Raw genomic sequence first — 17,431 nt, 5'->3', positions numbered from 1 at the left:
CCTGATTATGACTTGCAAATTTTTTATAACAAGCAATTTGAAACAAACCACATATAGGGCTGTTAGCTCAATATTTGGTTCTGAAGTCTCAGGCCAGCTTCAGAAGAAATGAATAAACAATTTCTATTAACTAGATCTAACTTATAAAACAGCTAGGAAGAGCCAATTTTGAAAAGAGATAAAATCGTTTTATCTGAAGATTATTTAAGATCATTTGTGACAATCACAGAGGAGCATTCCAAAGCTCTGAGGTATCGGGCTTGCTTCCTCATTAAAATACTCCAGATTTACTGGCCTTAATTATTTACTTAAACTCTTTGTAGTTCAAAAGTGTTTGAATACTTTTCCTGGAAAGGCAATCTCCAAACATTGCTACACTTAACAAGTTCAGTCAGAGTGATGTGTCTCTGTCTTCTTTTTAAATATTTGCACCCATGATCTTATTTATCAAGTGTACCATCTTGCCAGCACTTTATGGAGTAAGTTTTAATTAAATCAGCATTTTATTTAAGTATTAACTGCAATGTCCAAAAGAACAAAATATATCTGAAGTAACATTTTTTTCCAAAATGTGTAAGACGTTTTTGCAGAAGTCGTGTGAAAGCCTGCAAAATTTAGACTCAGAAGTGATTAACTCGGCTTAGAAAATTAAATATAGGCTTCCAGCTTGTTTTGGTGTATCCTTAGATACCTCCACATGCGTAATTGCCTCGTCTGCAAGCAAAAGTATGTTTGTGTTAAGATCACGCTCTATGCTGCAGGCAGCTGGGGTTGTGTCAGTAAATGAGCGCAGGCTCGTCTCCTGTGCTGCTGTACTTCCAGCCCCGGAGCCACCTGTGAATAAGGTGATCTGTGTATCTCTGTCTTACAGGTTTTCATCAACGGCATTACTCTAAAGCTTAAATATAAATACTATCTATATTTAAAAATATTTCAGTGTATGCTTTTATATTTATAGAGACATATGTGCATGTAAATATAAATGTTTATTGCTGTTATTATTCTCCTTTAAGTCGTTCAGGTTGGATTTCCTTGCCTTGGAAAACAAGATGGGGTCGCTGCATTTGAAGTGAATGTGATCATAATGAATTCAGAAGGCAACATTATTCTCCAGACCCCTCAGAACGCCATCTTCTTTAAAACCTGTCAGCAAGGTAACGCTAAGAGGACATGCCAACATAGCGTTAGACCTAGTCTCCTAAGTTTCTTATGTTTTATTCAGGAGAATGGCTAGAGAAGGTGGAGATAAAGTGCTCACCCGATGTGTAGCAGTGGCTGTTCTGGCTCTGCCTGTGGATTTGCTGTTCGTTTACCACATGTTTACTAACCCTTTTCTTACTGTCAACTGTCTCACTTAGCTGACTGGGTTGGAGGCATTTCTCCTCCTGTTCCCAGCTCATCGCATCAAGGACTTAGATAGAAATCTATCATGTGAGAAGCACCTGCTACCAAATGATTTGAGGTGCTTGGAGGAGAGCTAGTCCTGTGAAAACAAGTTGAAGCTAACCTTTCCAGAACTGGTACAAAATTTGGAGAACTGAACTCCTGGGATCTGCTGGGGGTGGGCACTGGCTTCAATAAAAAGCAAAATCATAAACCAGAACGTTTTTGCAAAATTTTGCTTTGCCTTCTCCAGAGCTGAGATGGCAACCTCTTGGTTTTCGATACAGGTAAGGTGGTGGAAGCTGGTCCTCAATCCTTGCAGTCATCAAGCAGTAAACACGCACAGGATGCGCTGGCAGAAGAAGGGCAACCATGAAGTTATTGCAGTGTTTACTTGGAAAGGAGGGAACATGTTTAATCAACCAATCTATGAACCATAAACACTATGTAATAAGACTTTCTGGATTAATTTGATACACTGCAACCAACTATAATTATCACTTTAAACGGAGGCTGTGGAAATTGAAAAATCAGTACCTAAGATAAGGCAGTTATCCCATGTCGTGTGCAATTGTATTGAATTAACCCACAACAGTGCTGATGTACAAAGAGTGAGGGGGTTTTTTTATTCTCCTATTAAATCTGCGTTCCCAGTCCCACACTTCCTGCTCTGTGCTCTTTTCTCTGAGCTAATTGGCTCTAGTGTGGCTTCAAAGAGCGAGGAGCAGGAGCAGGAGCTGTTTGTTCTTTGCAACCTCACTATACCTAAATAGCAAAGCTGCTTGCCTCCTTTGAAGCCTTGCTGCTGCAAATTAGCCCAGGGAAAGTGGAGGAGTGGGAGAAGAAGTGGGCAGAGAAATAGGAAGGAAAATGAGGGCTTAATGGAAGTAAAATCCATCAGATCTCGTGTACAAAGTGGGTGACTGATGTAAATACAACACAGAACATTTGCTATCTTTTTATTTTCAGTTCAGTTCAAAGGTACTGAACTTAATAAACTTTGGGAATAGTGTTGGGGTCATCTAATAGGGAAAGCAGAGTTAGAGGTCCCTATTGTGGAAAAACATGTCTTGAACAGAGAGGGCTCCAAACTCAGCCGCTAGTAGCAGTCATCCAAGTTACCGTTTCCTGTCCTATTAGTTGTTGTTGTTGTTACTATTTTGATATGAGATGTACTATTTAACAGTTTAGCAGTATTGCATCCTATGGCCCCTCAGGAAAGCTGGGGGTGATTATTGTCCCGGAGCCAGCTGAGAGACGCAAGGACGATTTCCCAAACTCTAGAGGTGAGCAGAGGCGGAGGTTTCTCACCTCGTCTCTTCCAGCGCCTGCTGGGGTAACTCCCACTCCTGCCCTCCCTCCGGTGCGCTGGGCACCCCAGTGTTTTGGGACAGATGCTGAGAAGGATGAGATTGTTCTTACCGGTTAGCGTTAGAGTAGGGATGAGTTTCCTTCCTCTGAAAGATGTCGTTCATGGCAAGAAGCTCCGGTTCCTCGTGCCGGGGCCCCGGTCACTGTTTCCAGTCATTCTTGGCCATCCAGAAGGGTCCCCACCAGAGGAAGTGAGGGGAGTGAGGGAGCAATTTTGTGGGAGAGGAGAGGCTTTGTTGTGGCTCAGAGACGGCCAGACAAAAAATTATATTTTCCTATATTTCTATTTGAAATGGTATGAATTCAAGCATGCATTTTCTGTAATGAATAGCAGCTCTGCATTCGGGTACAAAGAGAGAAGCATTTCCAGAAAGCGCCCTAGAGTACAGAGTTGGAACACAAAAAGACAAAAAACCTTCACCGCTATTGCTTACTGCTGCAAACAGCTTTACTTTTAAAGCAACACTTTTTGCTTCATGTAGCTATGGCCTTGGATGGAAGACCATTTTAAAATTACACCTTTTCTCCTCTTCTTTCCTGTTTGTTTGGCAGTTGTACACAGCATCCAGCCACATGACCGGTACATCAGATTTTCTTTCCTTTCACTTAGTCTCGGAGTTACCCTTAGCATCCCACTAAATAGGGAGCTGTAACGTGAGTGCAGAATACTGCTCATAGTTATAGCAGCCATTGTTTCCTGTGCTTCTAATCAGCTATTAGACAAATTTGCAAAAGCAAAAGTTTATTTGTGTATGAGTCTAGCTAACAGATATGTCACCTGACTGAAATATTGGCAGAAGGGAGAATCATTATGTTTTCCTCTGTATTAATGGGAGATACAGTTTAAAGAATCCCTGCGGGCTGCAAAAATGTCTCAGGCAACCTGACCCTCCTGAATTTATAGACATCCTGCTACTCCTTACTGCTTTAAACAAGTGCACTTTAAAGGCTATAACTGCTTGAGTTTGGACTCAGGTATTATTCAATTGGGAATCACTGTGAATCAATGGTACATCGTTACAACCTATGGATGGTAGGTACCAGCACTTCCCGATGAAATCAGGTGAGAAGGCAATGGAGAAGTGAGGATGCTCTTGGCAGGTGCTGTCAGTCATGATGTTTACAGCACGGTTACACTAAGGGAAAAAGAAAAAGACGTGATGCCAACATTACAGCCAAGTGCTGTCTAATAGATGACCTTCACATTTGGGCTGAGATGCCTGTAATAAGATTGCTGTCTGAGTTTTGGTCTACCTCAGAGCTTTTTGAACCTTCTCACTCGGAGTGTCACGCAGCAGAGCATCCAGATGAGCAGGTAGTGCCTACCCTGCTAAAGCTGCCTTGTAGCCCTGGTAGCACTGATCGCAAGTGATGTTCACTTTTTCTAATGGGAGTAGGCAGCCTAGCCTGCCTGCCGCCTTCTCTGTGCGAGATCTAGGAAGGTATTTTTGAGCAATTGTTTTTCTACCCAGCAGTCATGTTTTCACAGGCTTCCATAGGGTTCAGTTTGTTTTGCCTCTTTTCCAATGGACTTTGATGTTTTGAGGATGGTGATGGTACCCAGAGGTATTTGTTGTCCTTGCATAATACAGCCAGTGTAGCCAAACGCTTTACCCAGTGTTTGATTGATAGTTGAGATGTGAATGATTTGGATGATGATATAGGACCACTGTGCAGGAATGCTTTCATCTTCCTTTCTGGCCACCTTTCCTCTAGCCTTGAAGCTGACTCTTTCATTTCAACAGAGATTTCATCACTTTGACGCCTCAGTAGTAACAGATGCAGCAATTAATGCGATGCAAGTTGCAGTGCAGTCTACTTAAGGCTGGAGAAACTGAAACTGGTCCTGCATACTGAGGGCAGGTCTAACCAGCGATGCAAGTCCTGCACTGCCTGCTCGTTTCTGCGTGGAGGAGAAAGTGCTGGATTGAGCAGAGCATCCACATTACTCATGCACTTACAGAACAGCTGAGCGGTGGAAATGCACAGTCTGTCAACAAGCACATCATGCGTTTCTCTGAACACATGATGAAACCTCTATTTGTAGACTAACAAAAAACCCCCTAATTTCTTTTGAGGAGGTCTTAGCTGAACATCCATTTCTGCCAGCATTTGCCTGTCAGCAAATACTTTTTCCTGTTGTGTCAAAGGAATATATTGATCCTACTGAAAGGTGTTTGATGGTTGAAATATGTAATATCCAATTAAGATTGTTGTTTTATTTTATGAAGCGGAATGTCCAGGAGGATGCAGAAACGGAGGCTTTTGCAACGAAAGACATGTCTGTGAGTGTCCGGATGGATTTTATGGGCCTCACTGTGAGAAAGGTAATTTTTAAAAAATCTTGTCAACTGTTGTCTTTTCCATAATCTCAACAAAACTGTAGATACTGCACTGTAGCCCCTCCTGAAAGAATGGCCTATTCTGAAGATTTCATATGTTTTGAGTCCACACATGTATGAGAACTACTATCATCATCCATGTTCTAACGGAAACATTAATTGCATACAAGAAAGATGTTTTAACCCTAAGAGATTGCTTTTAACAAAAACTGACACGATAGTTAAGTGATCTTTAAGCACAGGGAATCCATCTGGTAAAAAGATCAAATAAAATTCTTCTGCTAATGAGAACTAGCTGGGAAACAAAGCACAGGACTTCTGTTGTTCCGCATTTGTTTATTTGGAGATAATGTCTAATTTGGAGATAAGATCTAATTTGGAGGCAGGCTGACAACAAAGATGGGAAGATGAAGGAAAGGGTCTCCTTTTCCTTTCCATTAGGGATTAATAGCCTCAAATGACATTTCCAGGAGCGAGGGACCAAGAAATTGTGTGACTTGGGGAGAAAACTAACTCTTCTTTCTATCTATTCCTTCACCTCCCCCAGTGGTAGACCCTCCCCGGGGTGACATGAGGTGGAGCAAACCATCCCCGTGGCCATCCTACTCCAATGGCATCCTTCAGTGAGCTCCCAGACGCTCTGGCTACATTCGAAACATTAAGTACAAAGAATGAGTTCTCTGGCCTGGAGGCCAACTGGGATGGTGCAGTTTGCATTCACATCTCTTACGCTACAAAAAAACCACCCTCCAAACTCCCTGCTACAAGGAGCCCGTGACCTCTGCTTACCCTGCTGCCATGCCCGCAAGGCTTTGCCAGTTGGCCAGGGACAAAGCCATGCCAGGAATGGCACCAACAATTTCACAGGATGGATGATCCTGTGCCCCCACTTGGCCCCATGTCTGAGTGCTGTTTAACTCTCTAGTATGGACCCAGCCTCACTCCACATACCGGTTGTGACACCTCTGAGCCCAGCTCTGAAAGAGACAGCCCTGTCTGCAGAGCCGGGGGCCAGTTGCGGCACCAGCGTCCAATTACAGAGGGCAGGGGGGACTTCAAATATCCAGAGGGTGTAGGTGGACACTTTGCTCTCCCCAGTTTGGAATTAAACTGTAGAAGAGGCAATTGCTGCTTAGATATGGAACCAAAGTTGAACATAACTTCATCTTCACTTTTTTAGCAATGCTGTATACACACTGCCAGATGCAAACCAGAGACGTAATTAATTTAACGGACTTACAAAGATGCTTTACAGAGGTGGCGTTACATTCAGCAGAAGGAAAAGTAGCTTAAGGAGACGATGTGATGTGTATTCAAACGGACAGTTACTGTCACACCAGCAACATTTTTTCTGTTTTTCCTGCTCCTCAGCGCTGTGTGCTCCTCGCTGCATGAACGGTGGGCTCTGCATCACGCCCGGCCTCTGCATCTGCCCCCCGGGGTTCTACGGCATCAACTGCGACAAAGGTAAGTGCCGGCTAAACCCCCCCGGGCTCTGTATCCGGCCGCCTCTCTCTATTCCCCTGTCTTAGTTTCCCTCTAGGAATGAATTTTGGAAAGTCAGGCAAGTGATGAAATAAGTAAGTTTTAAAAGTTTTGTGATTCTTCAAATAGATGCTTTAGCACAACCTGGGAGCTGTTGGAAGTGCTTTCGCAGCCGCTGAATGTGCAGGCATCCGTATACGCCAGCTCTGCGAAGGGTAATTTAGATAATCGCTTTAGCTGATCCAGCTGAAAGCTGTGGGGCCTACCACAAAACTCACTTATATTTCTGGCCTGGGAAAAAAAAAAAAAACGATCTCTATTTGAACTCTAGTTTCCTGGAGTAAAATTAGTTTTACTAATTATTTAGCACATTAATTTGCCACATCTGGACACATGAAAAAATAAGCAGGCTATTCATTTTTTGTTGCTGCATTGTGGCTCAGGAAGGATGAAGAGGAACAATCAGTAGATGAAGACAGTAATTTCGAACAGTCCAAGCTACCACGTAGGAAAGACCAAGTAGTTTCCTGCAGAGATATAACTGACCTGCTCATGGCAGAGCAGATTACAGAATGTCACGCTGCATTTATTGTTGCAGGACTATATGAAGTAAAGACTAAATGCAAAAGGTCCTAGTGGACTTTCCAGGAAAATAATGGGAACTTTCCTAGGCCTTTAGGTATGCTTGCACAAACTGTTGTTGTTAATGTCCTTCTGACTTGTATCTAGTCCTTGGTGAGACTTTTACAACATCTAAAAAATGTTTCAAAAGTGCGCTGTAACGAAATGCTCCCAGTGTCTTGAAGGATTAATGTGAATCCCAGCGGTTTGGTGAAAAGTCACGTCTAACACAATGTAAGTAATTTGGCAGGTGAGAGGCACAGCATTTGCATCTCTGTCAACACACAGCAAAAACTTAGAGAGGTTTCTTTCTAGTCCAGGCATTAATTAAGAACTGTAGCGAAGTATCCTCTTGTAGACCTAACTTCCGCTCCTAGGTTGTGCTCCTTTTATCAGGCACTGGCAGTTTCAATAGCGATAGTGACTTGATCCCTCAACGAGCTTTACGTGCAAGGATTGATAAAGATGTAACACAGTCTGTCCTCGGGGATCTCATTGCTGTATTGTTCACTTGCCTCTTTCTATATTGACTTGTGTGTCTGCCTATGTAAAGCATTAAGTAGGAAAAAAGGCATTTCAGTCTTCCTTTGTAAGCCAAAAGAAAAGATGTTAACATAACTTTTTTAAACCTACTCAATGTTTATTTATGATGAGCAGCAGAAAACATTAAGGCCAAGTCAGACTGAGTTCATATTAGTGACTTAGTTCATTCCTGTTTTATTTGTTTCAGCAAACTGTACCACAACCTGTTTCAATGGAGGAACGTGTTTCTATCTGGGAAAATGCATTTGTCCTTCAGGCTATGAAGGAGACCAATGTGAAATTAGTGAGTAGCATCTCCGTGTGCTTGCTTTCACTTACATCCACTTATTCAGGTGTCGGTGTCTGAATGATGAAGTGCTACCTGCCTCTGCTGGGCTCACAGCGAGGGTCTCACATGGCAGGTTGGGGCCCTTGGAGAGTCAGGTGCCACATGCCTTCAAAGGAGTTTCCTACTGATAAGTTTGAATCATTGCTAGACCATCTCATCCCCTACCTTGTTTTGTTTTTACTGTTAACTGGGCTTGGTAACAACCCTCAATCCATAAGTATGCAAGTAACACTCTGTGGCAGACAGATGTGCTGCTGTGCCAAGCCCGTGTGGAGCAGCTGTTTTCAAAAGTTACGGCAATTTGTATTTGTGCACAGAGGATTAGGTTTGAGCCCGCACCTCTGAAAGGGCTACTATAGGCTGGGAATGGAAGGGTTTGGGGAGGACTGAACCGTAAGAGCCGGGAGCTTTCACTTAACGTATTAAGTTGCATTCACATGGCAACTTGAAAATCCATGTCACAAACATCAAAAGACTTGCTATTTTCAGAAGTTTAGCATCAAAGCAATTCAAAATATTTTAGCTCATGGTTGATCTAAGGGTGCTGTGTAAAGCTGGGGGTGGAGATGTGGCCAGGCTGGAGCAGACCTGGGAGGTCAGCTGTCAAGTATTTGATCTCACTAAAAGAAAAGTTTTCTCATAGCTTGGTTAAATTGGATTAATTCTATAGTTCCCCACACTTGAATAGGGTATGAGCATTTCGGTTTTGAGAACGTACACCCAGGTCGTTCTTTCTGGGCTTAAAGCTTCGAACAGGACACTGAGTGAGGAGCTTCCCCTGCTGTAAATAATCTCACTGATGTTCCACCGTGCCTTCACAGGAGCATGGAGAGCAGCATGTGGCCTGGGAGAGCCCCTAAGAGCTGGTTTCTTAATATATATCAGCAGAGTTGGGGTCTTCTCACAATTATGAAATTTGTATCATCATATAATTTGGAAACACATGGAAATAAACTCTAATGCCAATATGGGACAATAAATGAATTACTGTGCAAAGAACGAACACAGGTACCGTAAGACCTACATTTTGCACAGTATTTACCTGTAGATAAACAGTAGACTTATGTCAATGTTTCACCATATCCCTATACATTACAAGGCACTTTGCAACTCCTTTTTACCTAATCAAAACTGGAGCCAAATGGAAACAGTAAAGCTTTATTACTATTAAATTAGTAAAGATTTCTCTTTGTTATAAATTCAGATCGGATGTCAGCAAGAACAGTGTGGGTTTCCACTGAATTTACCTTTGCTTATATCAAGTTCAAATTTGACTGAACCTCATTTCTTTCTTCAGTCCCCAAGAATTCAACTGCTGATACTTCTCAGATGACGAATAAGGTTTGATTCAAAGTTTGAGAAGCATTTATTTTATGTCAGTGGTGGTTTTTTAGGGAAAAATCTTAGAACTCATATAACAGCACATATAATTAAGGGTGCTCCACTTAACTGGTCTGTCCCAGGGACTCTTAAGCTCATTGTTGTCTGGTGCCACTTGGGATAGGTACAACTAAATTTGGCTTCTTGCAAAGGCTTACCTGTGCAACTCAAATTAAATTAACGAAAATACAGGCAGTAAATTAGTTTCTGTACAAATGAAAGAGAAAAAATTTCAGGATCAGAGTATGCTAAGAGCTAAACTGGGATCATGTTGATGGGAGCAAGGAAAGCTATGTACTTGCCTTGGCTTTTGTAAAGCTGGGATGGCAATTGTTAGACCATGATTGATGGCTGCTACCACCTCTGGGCACTGCACCAGTGCCAGCACAACAGTGGAAGACTGCAAGAAATGCTAGACAAGGCTTAGAAACACCAGAAGAGAAACACAACTCAACCTCTTCTCTTAGATCCAGGGCCAGCTACATTCAGTCATGGGGGTCTTGAAATAACAAGGGGAGAAAACCTTTCAACAGGCAGAAAGCCAACTTCTGAAAACTGCAAAGTTTTTTTGTTGTTGTTTTTTTTTTTTTAAAATGCCGTTTAAAGATTTTGAGTGCTTGTCTGATAGTTGAAGCACTCTTTAAGACTCCTGGGAAATGCACTGGACCCAGTCTACAATACTAACAAACATTCATAGCCTTCCAGATTTTTTCTAGCTATGATTATGCATTGTCTCTAATTAGTGTTTCAGTTGGAGTCCAGAGAGTTTTATTTTGTTTTGGATTCCTCCCCTGCTTGTCACCAAATGTTTTGTTGCTTTTTCCATTTCTTAGTTAATAACAGAGTTATGACTCTTTCCTTCATTCTGCGAAAATATCTGAGTCCAAAGTTAATTGAGCTGTGCTGAGCCAAATATTTGCCTAGTGCAACTGTGGAAGTTGGTATCACACCCCTTGACCCATATTCTCCAGATTTACTTCAAAAACTCGGAGAACCCCTGGATTTCCTTAGCATTGCTCCTTTCTCTCATTAATTACTTCAGATCCAAATGCTTGCAAATTAGAATACCTACAGGTTCCCTCTCCACAGGCTTCTGCAGAGAGATTGTGCTTTTGCAGAAACTCTCCTTAGCACGGTTTGTTCCATCAGCTGGTTGTGAAGCTTTTTTCGGGGCTATTAAAATAATTATGCACATTAGGAACAAATGTTTCTGTTATATTGATGATACACACGTGCATTGCAGAAGTCTGAGGGGGTTGAGAGCCCAGCAAGCGCTACCTGGGGTACTGAGCTCCCAAGGGGCAGCCTGTGGTTGTGAGATGAGTGCATTTGCTGAGGTTTTTGGCGCAGCAAGACAGCAGTGGAAAGGATGAGTGTTGATGCTTAAATTACCATGTGCAGGTCTCAGTTAACACCCTCTTTAAAATAAAAAAGGACAGGAAAGGAAGCAGCTTGCTGCCCCAGATTCCAGTTTTTGTTTGCTCACAGATTTGGGTAAATATTAGCGCTAAATCTAGGAAGGGCTTTTTTTTCTCTTTTCTGAAGAATCCAGAAAAAGTTGTGGGATTATAAAAGATTGAAAAAGGTTTGGTACAACAGTGAGAAAAGCTGCACTGGTACGTATGGCCACCAAGGAGGCAAGAGGTTGAGGGTGTAGCGCCTGATGGCCCGAGAGTGACCAGGGACATGGCAGTGAGCCTCCCTTGACCTAGCTCCTGGGCACTGTGCTCACCCTCCTTCGAGACGAGCGAAGATTTCATTAGTTCAACAATGCAGACAAATCCTAACAAGGGAGTGACAGTCTGGTGACGGGAGACTTGATGTCAAGTTTGGGGAGGGCCCTTGGCGTGGGTTAGGCCCAGCAGGAATTTGAGTGTGGATCTCCTCCGCCGACGTGGACCTCCTCCCTCCCAGGTGAGTCGGGGACAAATGACGCCCTCAGACCCTGCCTCTTCCTCCGGTGAAGTCTGAACGCGAGGGAACGTAATTTCCAGACCAAAAGCCTTGAAAAATGTCTGCCAGTTCTGATTAGTGCTACCAGAGCTGCTCTGTTCTTTGCAAGCAGGAGAGAAGGGCATGCTTTTTTAACGCGCCTTCAGTTCCTGAGCTGTGGTGTGGAACGGTCCTCCTTGCACCATCCACGGCATCGTGGTGCTCCATGGCCACGAGCTGAGAGGCCCAGCCGAGGTATTTATTGTCTGCAAGTAGCAGCCATACCTGTCAGTTCCTGAGCTTCCTAGTGCTTAAAATCTCTCTCGGGTGCCAGCAGAGCTTCTTCTGCTTGTGCTCCTGGGTGTGGATCCCACTCTTGGCAAAGACATTGCTGCCACGAAGGGTGAGGAAGGCGGGAGGCAACATGGACCAGTGGCACGGGGGACTCTGCGGAGTCCAGGTGGCACAAGTCTGGGCAAAAGCTGCATGGAGACACAGGCTTTGGCTGTGCCAAGTTATTGTCTTATGTTCAAAGCAGCAGAATGCATATAAATGGGAAGCACAGACTTGCAGCAGAGTCTTCCTGACAGATGCACAGCGCACACTCCTAAGCCAGCATCCGATGAGTTTTTCGGGTACGAGGTGGGCTTCCCAGACACTTGTCTCCAGTAGGTGCAGGGGACTAAGAGCATTGGTTTTGTGCTTTTGATTTCTAGGTAAATGTCATCAGCCCTGTCGAAATGGAGGCAAATGTACTGGTAAGAATAAATGCAAGTGCTCCAAAGGCTACCAGGGAGACCTGTGTTCAAAGCGTAAGTACCAAAGCCACTCCACCAGTCCTTGTTGTAGGAGCATCAAGCTGGCTGTACAGTATCTTTTTATACAATGTCAGCACTAATTGCTTGTTGCCAAAGTATTTGAGGTTAATTTACTTCCTGGACATACAGCGTACACCAGACTTAAGGGAATTATGAAACCAGAAATGTTTTTTACAAAAGCATCCCCACAGTTTCTTCTGTACTCGGAGTTTTTATAAAACAGTGATGTGCCAGCTTAGTAATAGCAGTTTAGTAATAGAGAAGTGCTTAATAAAATGTCAATACATTGCACCATTAGAATCCAATGGGAGCAGTTTGTGAGAGGGATGCTGGGGGCTGCCCTCCTCTCCCTCTGGTGCTGGTGTACACTCTGCTGTTCCATCTGCTTCTTTCTGCCAGAGACTGAGACAGACCTTGCAGGGGAATGAGGGGTGAAATATTTTGTAGAATCATAGACTCATAGGATCATTAAGGCTGGAAAAGACCTTTAAGATGATCAAGTTCAACCATCAACCCAACACCACCATTCCCACTAAACTATGTCCTGAAATGCCACGTCTACATGTTTTTTGAACACCTCCAGTGATGGTGACTCCACCACCTCCCTGGGCAGCCTGTTCCAACGTTTGACCAGTCTTCCAGTAAAGAAATTTTTCCTAATATCCAATCTAAACCTCCCCTGGTGCAACTTGAGGCCATTGCCTCTTGTCCTATCGCTGGTTACTTGAGAGAAGAGACCAACACCCACATTGCCACAACCCCCTTTCAGGTAGTTGTAGAGAGTGATAAGGTCTCCCCTCAGCCTCCCCTTCTCCAGACTGAACAAGGCCAGTTCCCTCAGCCGCTCCTCGTAAGACTTGTTCTCCAGACCCCTCACCAGCTTCATTGCCCTTCTCATTTTGGGGCTCTGCACACACTCAGTGCAAAGCCACAGATTTACTGTCAGAGCCCCAGCCTATGCCAGGACCAACCCATCATGAGGAACAGCAGCAGGGAAAGCAAAGATGCAACTCTTGTCTCTGGATGAAATGCCAAGAGGTCAGGTGTATGCGCTCGCTTTCTTACAGCTGTCTGCGAGCCCGGCTGTGGCCTGTACGGCACCTGCGCTGAGCCCAACAAGTGCCAGTGCAAAGAAGGCTGGCATGGGAGACACTGCAATAAAAGTAAGTGAGAAACAAACCCCCGAGAGTCCATATCGGGGGTCTTACACGTCCGATGCCATCCAGAAATGACTGCTTCAAGAGCCTTTCCTGCCTTGTTAATGATACCGCACTCCATTCTTTCTAATCTTTAATCCAAGAAATAAACCAAAGATTTTCAATACTCCATAATTTTAACTACTTAGAGAACCCATCAGAATAATTTTAAAGTGTTTTACCAAGATCACCCCTGTATTAGAAGTTCCAGAATCTGTTATCAATCAGATTTCTAGATGACCTCATGCGTCTTCCACACATGGTATGGAAGGGATCTAAAGTCCTTCAGTACTCCTTGGTAATGTCAGCTGGCTTTAAAATGTTGGGTAGGCGTTTGTAGAAATAAAACTGTCATATTTTGAAGCTGATTAAAACTTAGAAAAAATGAGATGTCCTTTAGAAACTTCAGGGAAAACTTGAAGAGTTATGCAAGACCTGTTGGAGCAGGTCCAGAGGAGGGCCCCAAAAATGATCAGAGGGATGGAACACTTCTCCCATGAAGAAAGGTTGAGAGAGTTGGGGTTGTTCTATGATCTATGCTCACTGACTTCAGAGTTTTCTCCTCCTCTTCCCCACCCATCCTCCACAGACCACACCATATTGTCCCAAAGCCAAGTTACAGTCCTTAAAATGAATTTCTGTTGTGCTTATTGACACGTTTGACACCCAGTGAGGCAACTGATTATTTCACTGGATTTAAAATAGCACTATAAAATTATTTGAAAGGCAATTGGATATATCCAGTAAGAACTTACGGTTTAATTTTATATTTCATGTGCAATGCTGCTGTAACAGCAGGTCTTCAAGAGACATTCTGTACATTCTCCCATGAGAAGTTAATGTTCATCTTAAACACAGCTAGCTAATGATTCGCATTTAATGTTTTAAGTGTCAATAACAATAAAAAATTGAAAAAATTTGCAGCTATACACCCCTCCAATTATCCATAAGAAATATGAGTTTTACATTGCAGCATCAACTGAATTATCATTTTTATTAAATGCTGTTGATGCCCATGATTTGTATCACATTAAAATGTATTAGAATAAATATAGCTGTAGTAGTATTATCTAACTAAAATGGATTATGCTGTGAAAATTAGGTTTGGGGAGTCCACTTTGCTGTGCTAGCTAGTGGATCTGTATTTAAGTATTTATGTCATTCCCTGAAGAAGAAATACCATTTATATACCATTTTTAACCATATAAGTAGTGGTTAAAAAAATGGGGTATCGATATTAACTTCAATTCATAAGTTTGATATGAACTTTTTCTTCTTGTAATACTCTTCTTATAAAGAACTGAGATAGCAAGTGAAAAAAATGTGTACTATGAACATCCCCAAAGAAGTAACTACCCGCACAACAAAACCAAAACTCATAACTGCCGTCTTATGAGGAGTCAATAGTCACACTTTATTGTCAGTTCCGAGATTTCCATCCTTAATTACTTGAAGTTTGGGTACAGTCCTGCTGTGTTTAACATTGCAAAAGTCTCTTTGTATTCAGCAAGAAAACTGAGAATAGGCCATTTGGGTAAAATTCACCCCCAGTTTAAGTGCCCATGTAGGGCTTAAACTGCACATACAAGTCTGCGTGCATGGCAATTCACTCATTTCAACTAAAACCAAACATCTCCTGATCTTGAGAGGAGATTTATAGTTAATTTGAGAGACTTGCTTCATACTCCATCAAATGAATGGCTCCTTGGTAAAGCTGTTTTCTTAAAAAGAAGTGGTTAAAAAAATTGAACATGGGACTCCGGTTTTCAAAGTCATTTCCATGAGCTTTAAGTAATGAGGTGGGTAAATTAAGATATAAATAATTGCAACTTTGGATTCCATTTTTATTGTTCGTTTTCATTTTCGGCAACAAAGCAGCTCTGCTAAGCCTGTTTCGGGCTGCTTTTTTTCTCCCCCCTAGGTGTTTATTGTCGCTGCCGTTCTTTCTCTTTGCATGCAGCCGTAAACCAAAGCCAAGCTCAGGCAGCCGGCACAGATTCTCCCCGGGGGGACGCTTACGCCCCTCTTTAGAGCCCGTCGCTGGCAGGACGGCGTGGCTCTCGGCCCCCCGCCGTGGGCTGTGCACGCGCGGACCCAAGGCTGAGTGACAGCCTGGAGCTGCCGGTGGTCCCCTGGGCTCCTTGCGAGGCGAGGGCATCTTTCCGCCCGGCGGCACCTCGTCCGTCCCGCGGGGCAGAGCGAGGGGCGAGCGCTTGCGTAAGGCGCGGCAAACCCCTTTGTTCAAACCGGGGCGGGGAGGGGGGGAGCGGTTTCCACTTAAAATATTAGCGATGGATCGCGAGCCCACTTCTGATTTCTTTTCTCTTGAACTGGATCATTTTCCAGGGTACGGAGCCAGCGGTCTGAGCGCCCTGAGGCCAGCAGGCAGCAAGCACAGGCAGCACACGCCTTCGCCAAAAAGGGCCGAGGAGAGGCAGGTTCCACCCGAATCCAATTATATCTGGTGAACTCCAGCATCTGAAACGGTTCATGTTACGCAAAGTTCATAGCCTTCATTAACCTCTCATGGATTGAATGTTAAAACGCTGTTCATTACAGTTAAGATTACTGGCTGGCATTTTATTAGCTTCATTATAAACCACTGAGCTGATATTTACTATTCCTTTTAAGTTTTATAAATACTTCTATAGCATGATTATATAGGCTGCTTATTTCAGTGCTTTGGATGGTGTTTTGTACTATACTTCAGTTACGTTTAAACTTCCTTTTCTCACTATATAGCTGCAAATATTTTCCAAAAACTAAATAACAATATTCAAGCAGAAAACCTCATAGACGCTAACTCGAATCATTTCAATTACTACAGATTTAATTTGCCTAAGGCAAAAGAAAGGTGCATTTTACATTTTTGCTGTTGGGTTTTTAGACTTTCCCCTAAAAAAAATAAATAAAATAAATAAGTTGCTTAATTTAAAAACCAAACAGCTCAATTCAATGTTATTTTTGACCTTACAGTTTTGCAAAGTACCGTGTATTAAAAATACACCGCATTTTAGCCAATATAATATATCGTAAACAAAGTAGAACTCTAATGTATGAGCTTTCTGCGTTGGCTTGAAGCAATATAATATATTGTAAACAAAACAGCTCTTATGTAATAAACTTTTTTTACTGACGGTTATGTATAAAATAAAGATGCTGCTTTAGTTTTTCGAGTACTGCTCTGTGTGGCCTGCTGCAGTCTTCGTCAGCGCTGGGTTGGGATGATGACTTTTCTAGAGCACCCTCATAAAATGGTGGCACGGCGGGGTTGGTTTCCCTGTCTTTGCCTTTAGCCCCACAGCTCTTAAAAATATTTCAGAAGAGCAACTTCTCGTGCCTTTGCAAAGGTGGGGGTAGCACCGAAGGACAGGGGTTTCTCTCCCTGTGTTTGCCCTCCACCACGTCCTCCTTTCCCCCCCTGCAGTGTCAGCCACGCCACGCCGCTGTGCCCTGTTGGTGGCACCTCCGGTAGCCGGGATCTCCTCCTCAGAGCCTCTGCCCAAGCAGGTAGCAGCCCAGCGCTGCCGTGTTGCCTCTTTGAGGGGGATGCTCCCGTGTCATGTTGTGCTCAGCCCGTGCAAGGTTTGGGTGCTGCCTCTGCGGCCGTCAAGGGCCACGCACTTCGTAATGTGCTGAGGCTGGGAAGCAGTGGAACGCGTTTCTGTCTGCGCCGAAGAGCGACATCCACTCCAACAAATGACTTACTGACCCGTGCTCTGCTGCAGTTCTGGGAACCTTATGGTCTGGGAGATAGATGAAAAAATAAATAAATAACACATAATTTGGGGCATCTAATTAGCCTTAATGAGTGAGAGGTTTTGAGTTACAAAGGAAAAAGTCTAGTTTATCAACCTGACCTTGCTGGTCTTACTTAGTCAACGGACCCGCAGGCCAAGTAAAAAAGACTTGCTTAGGCCAGAGGGAGGGATGACAGCTCTCTAAGGATCCGTTTTTACATTGTCCTTCATGTGGTGGGACTGTAGATGCTGCCCAGCAAGGCTGATCGACAGGATAACAACCCCCTATCGC

General features: G+C 43.4%; 1 protein-coding gene across 1 annotated transcript in view; it reads left to right on the top strand.

The window, feature by feature from the left end:
* The window catches only part of WIF1 (WNT inhibitory factor 1), a gene marked incomplete at both ends in the record, with an annotated part of 45,171 nt that extends 29,304 nt beyond the window's left edge, over positions 1-15,867 (top strand). Inside the window, 7 exons of the mRNA XM_082013836.1 lie at positions 1,014-1,154; positions 4,986-5,081; positions 6,468-6,563; positions 7,933-8,028; positions 12,102-12,197; positions 13,271-13,366; positions 15,746-15,867. Coding sequence (XP_081869962.1) covers positions 1,014-1,154; positions 4,986-5,081; positions 6,468-6,563; positions 7,933-8,028; positions 12,102-12,197; positions 13,271-13,366; positions 15,746-15,867 — 743 coding nt within the window. The remainder of the gene's footprint in view (positions 1-1,013; positions 1,155-4,985; positions 5,082-6,467; positions 6,564-7,932; positions 8,029-12,101; positions 12,198-13,270; positions 13,367-15,745) is intronic.
* Positions 15,868-17,431: the final 1,564 nt, after the last annotated feature.

This window comes from Phaethon aethereus, assembly GCF_964289735.1.
Source record: "Phaethon aethereus genome assembly, chromosome: 1".
NCBI classification, from domain to species: Eukaryota; Metazoa; Chordata; class Aves; order Phaethontiformes; family Phaethontidae; genus Phaethon; species Phaethon aethereus.
Note: the sequence above shows the minus strand (reverse complement) of the source record. Positions and strands in the feature narration are given on the sequence as shown.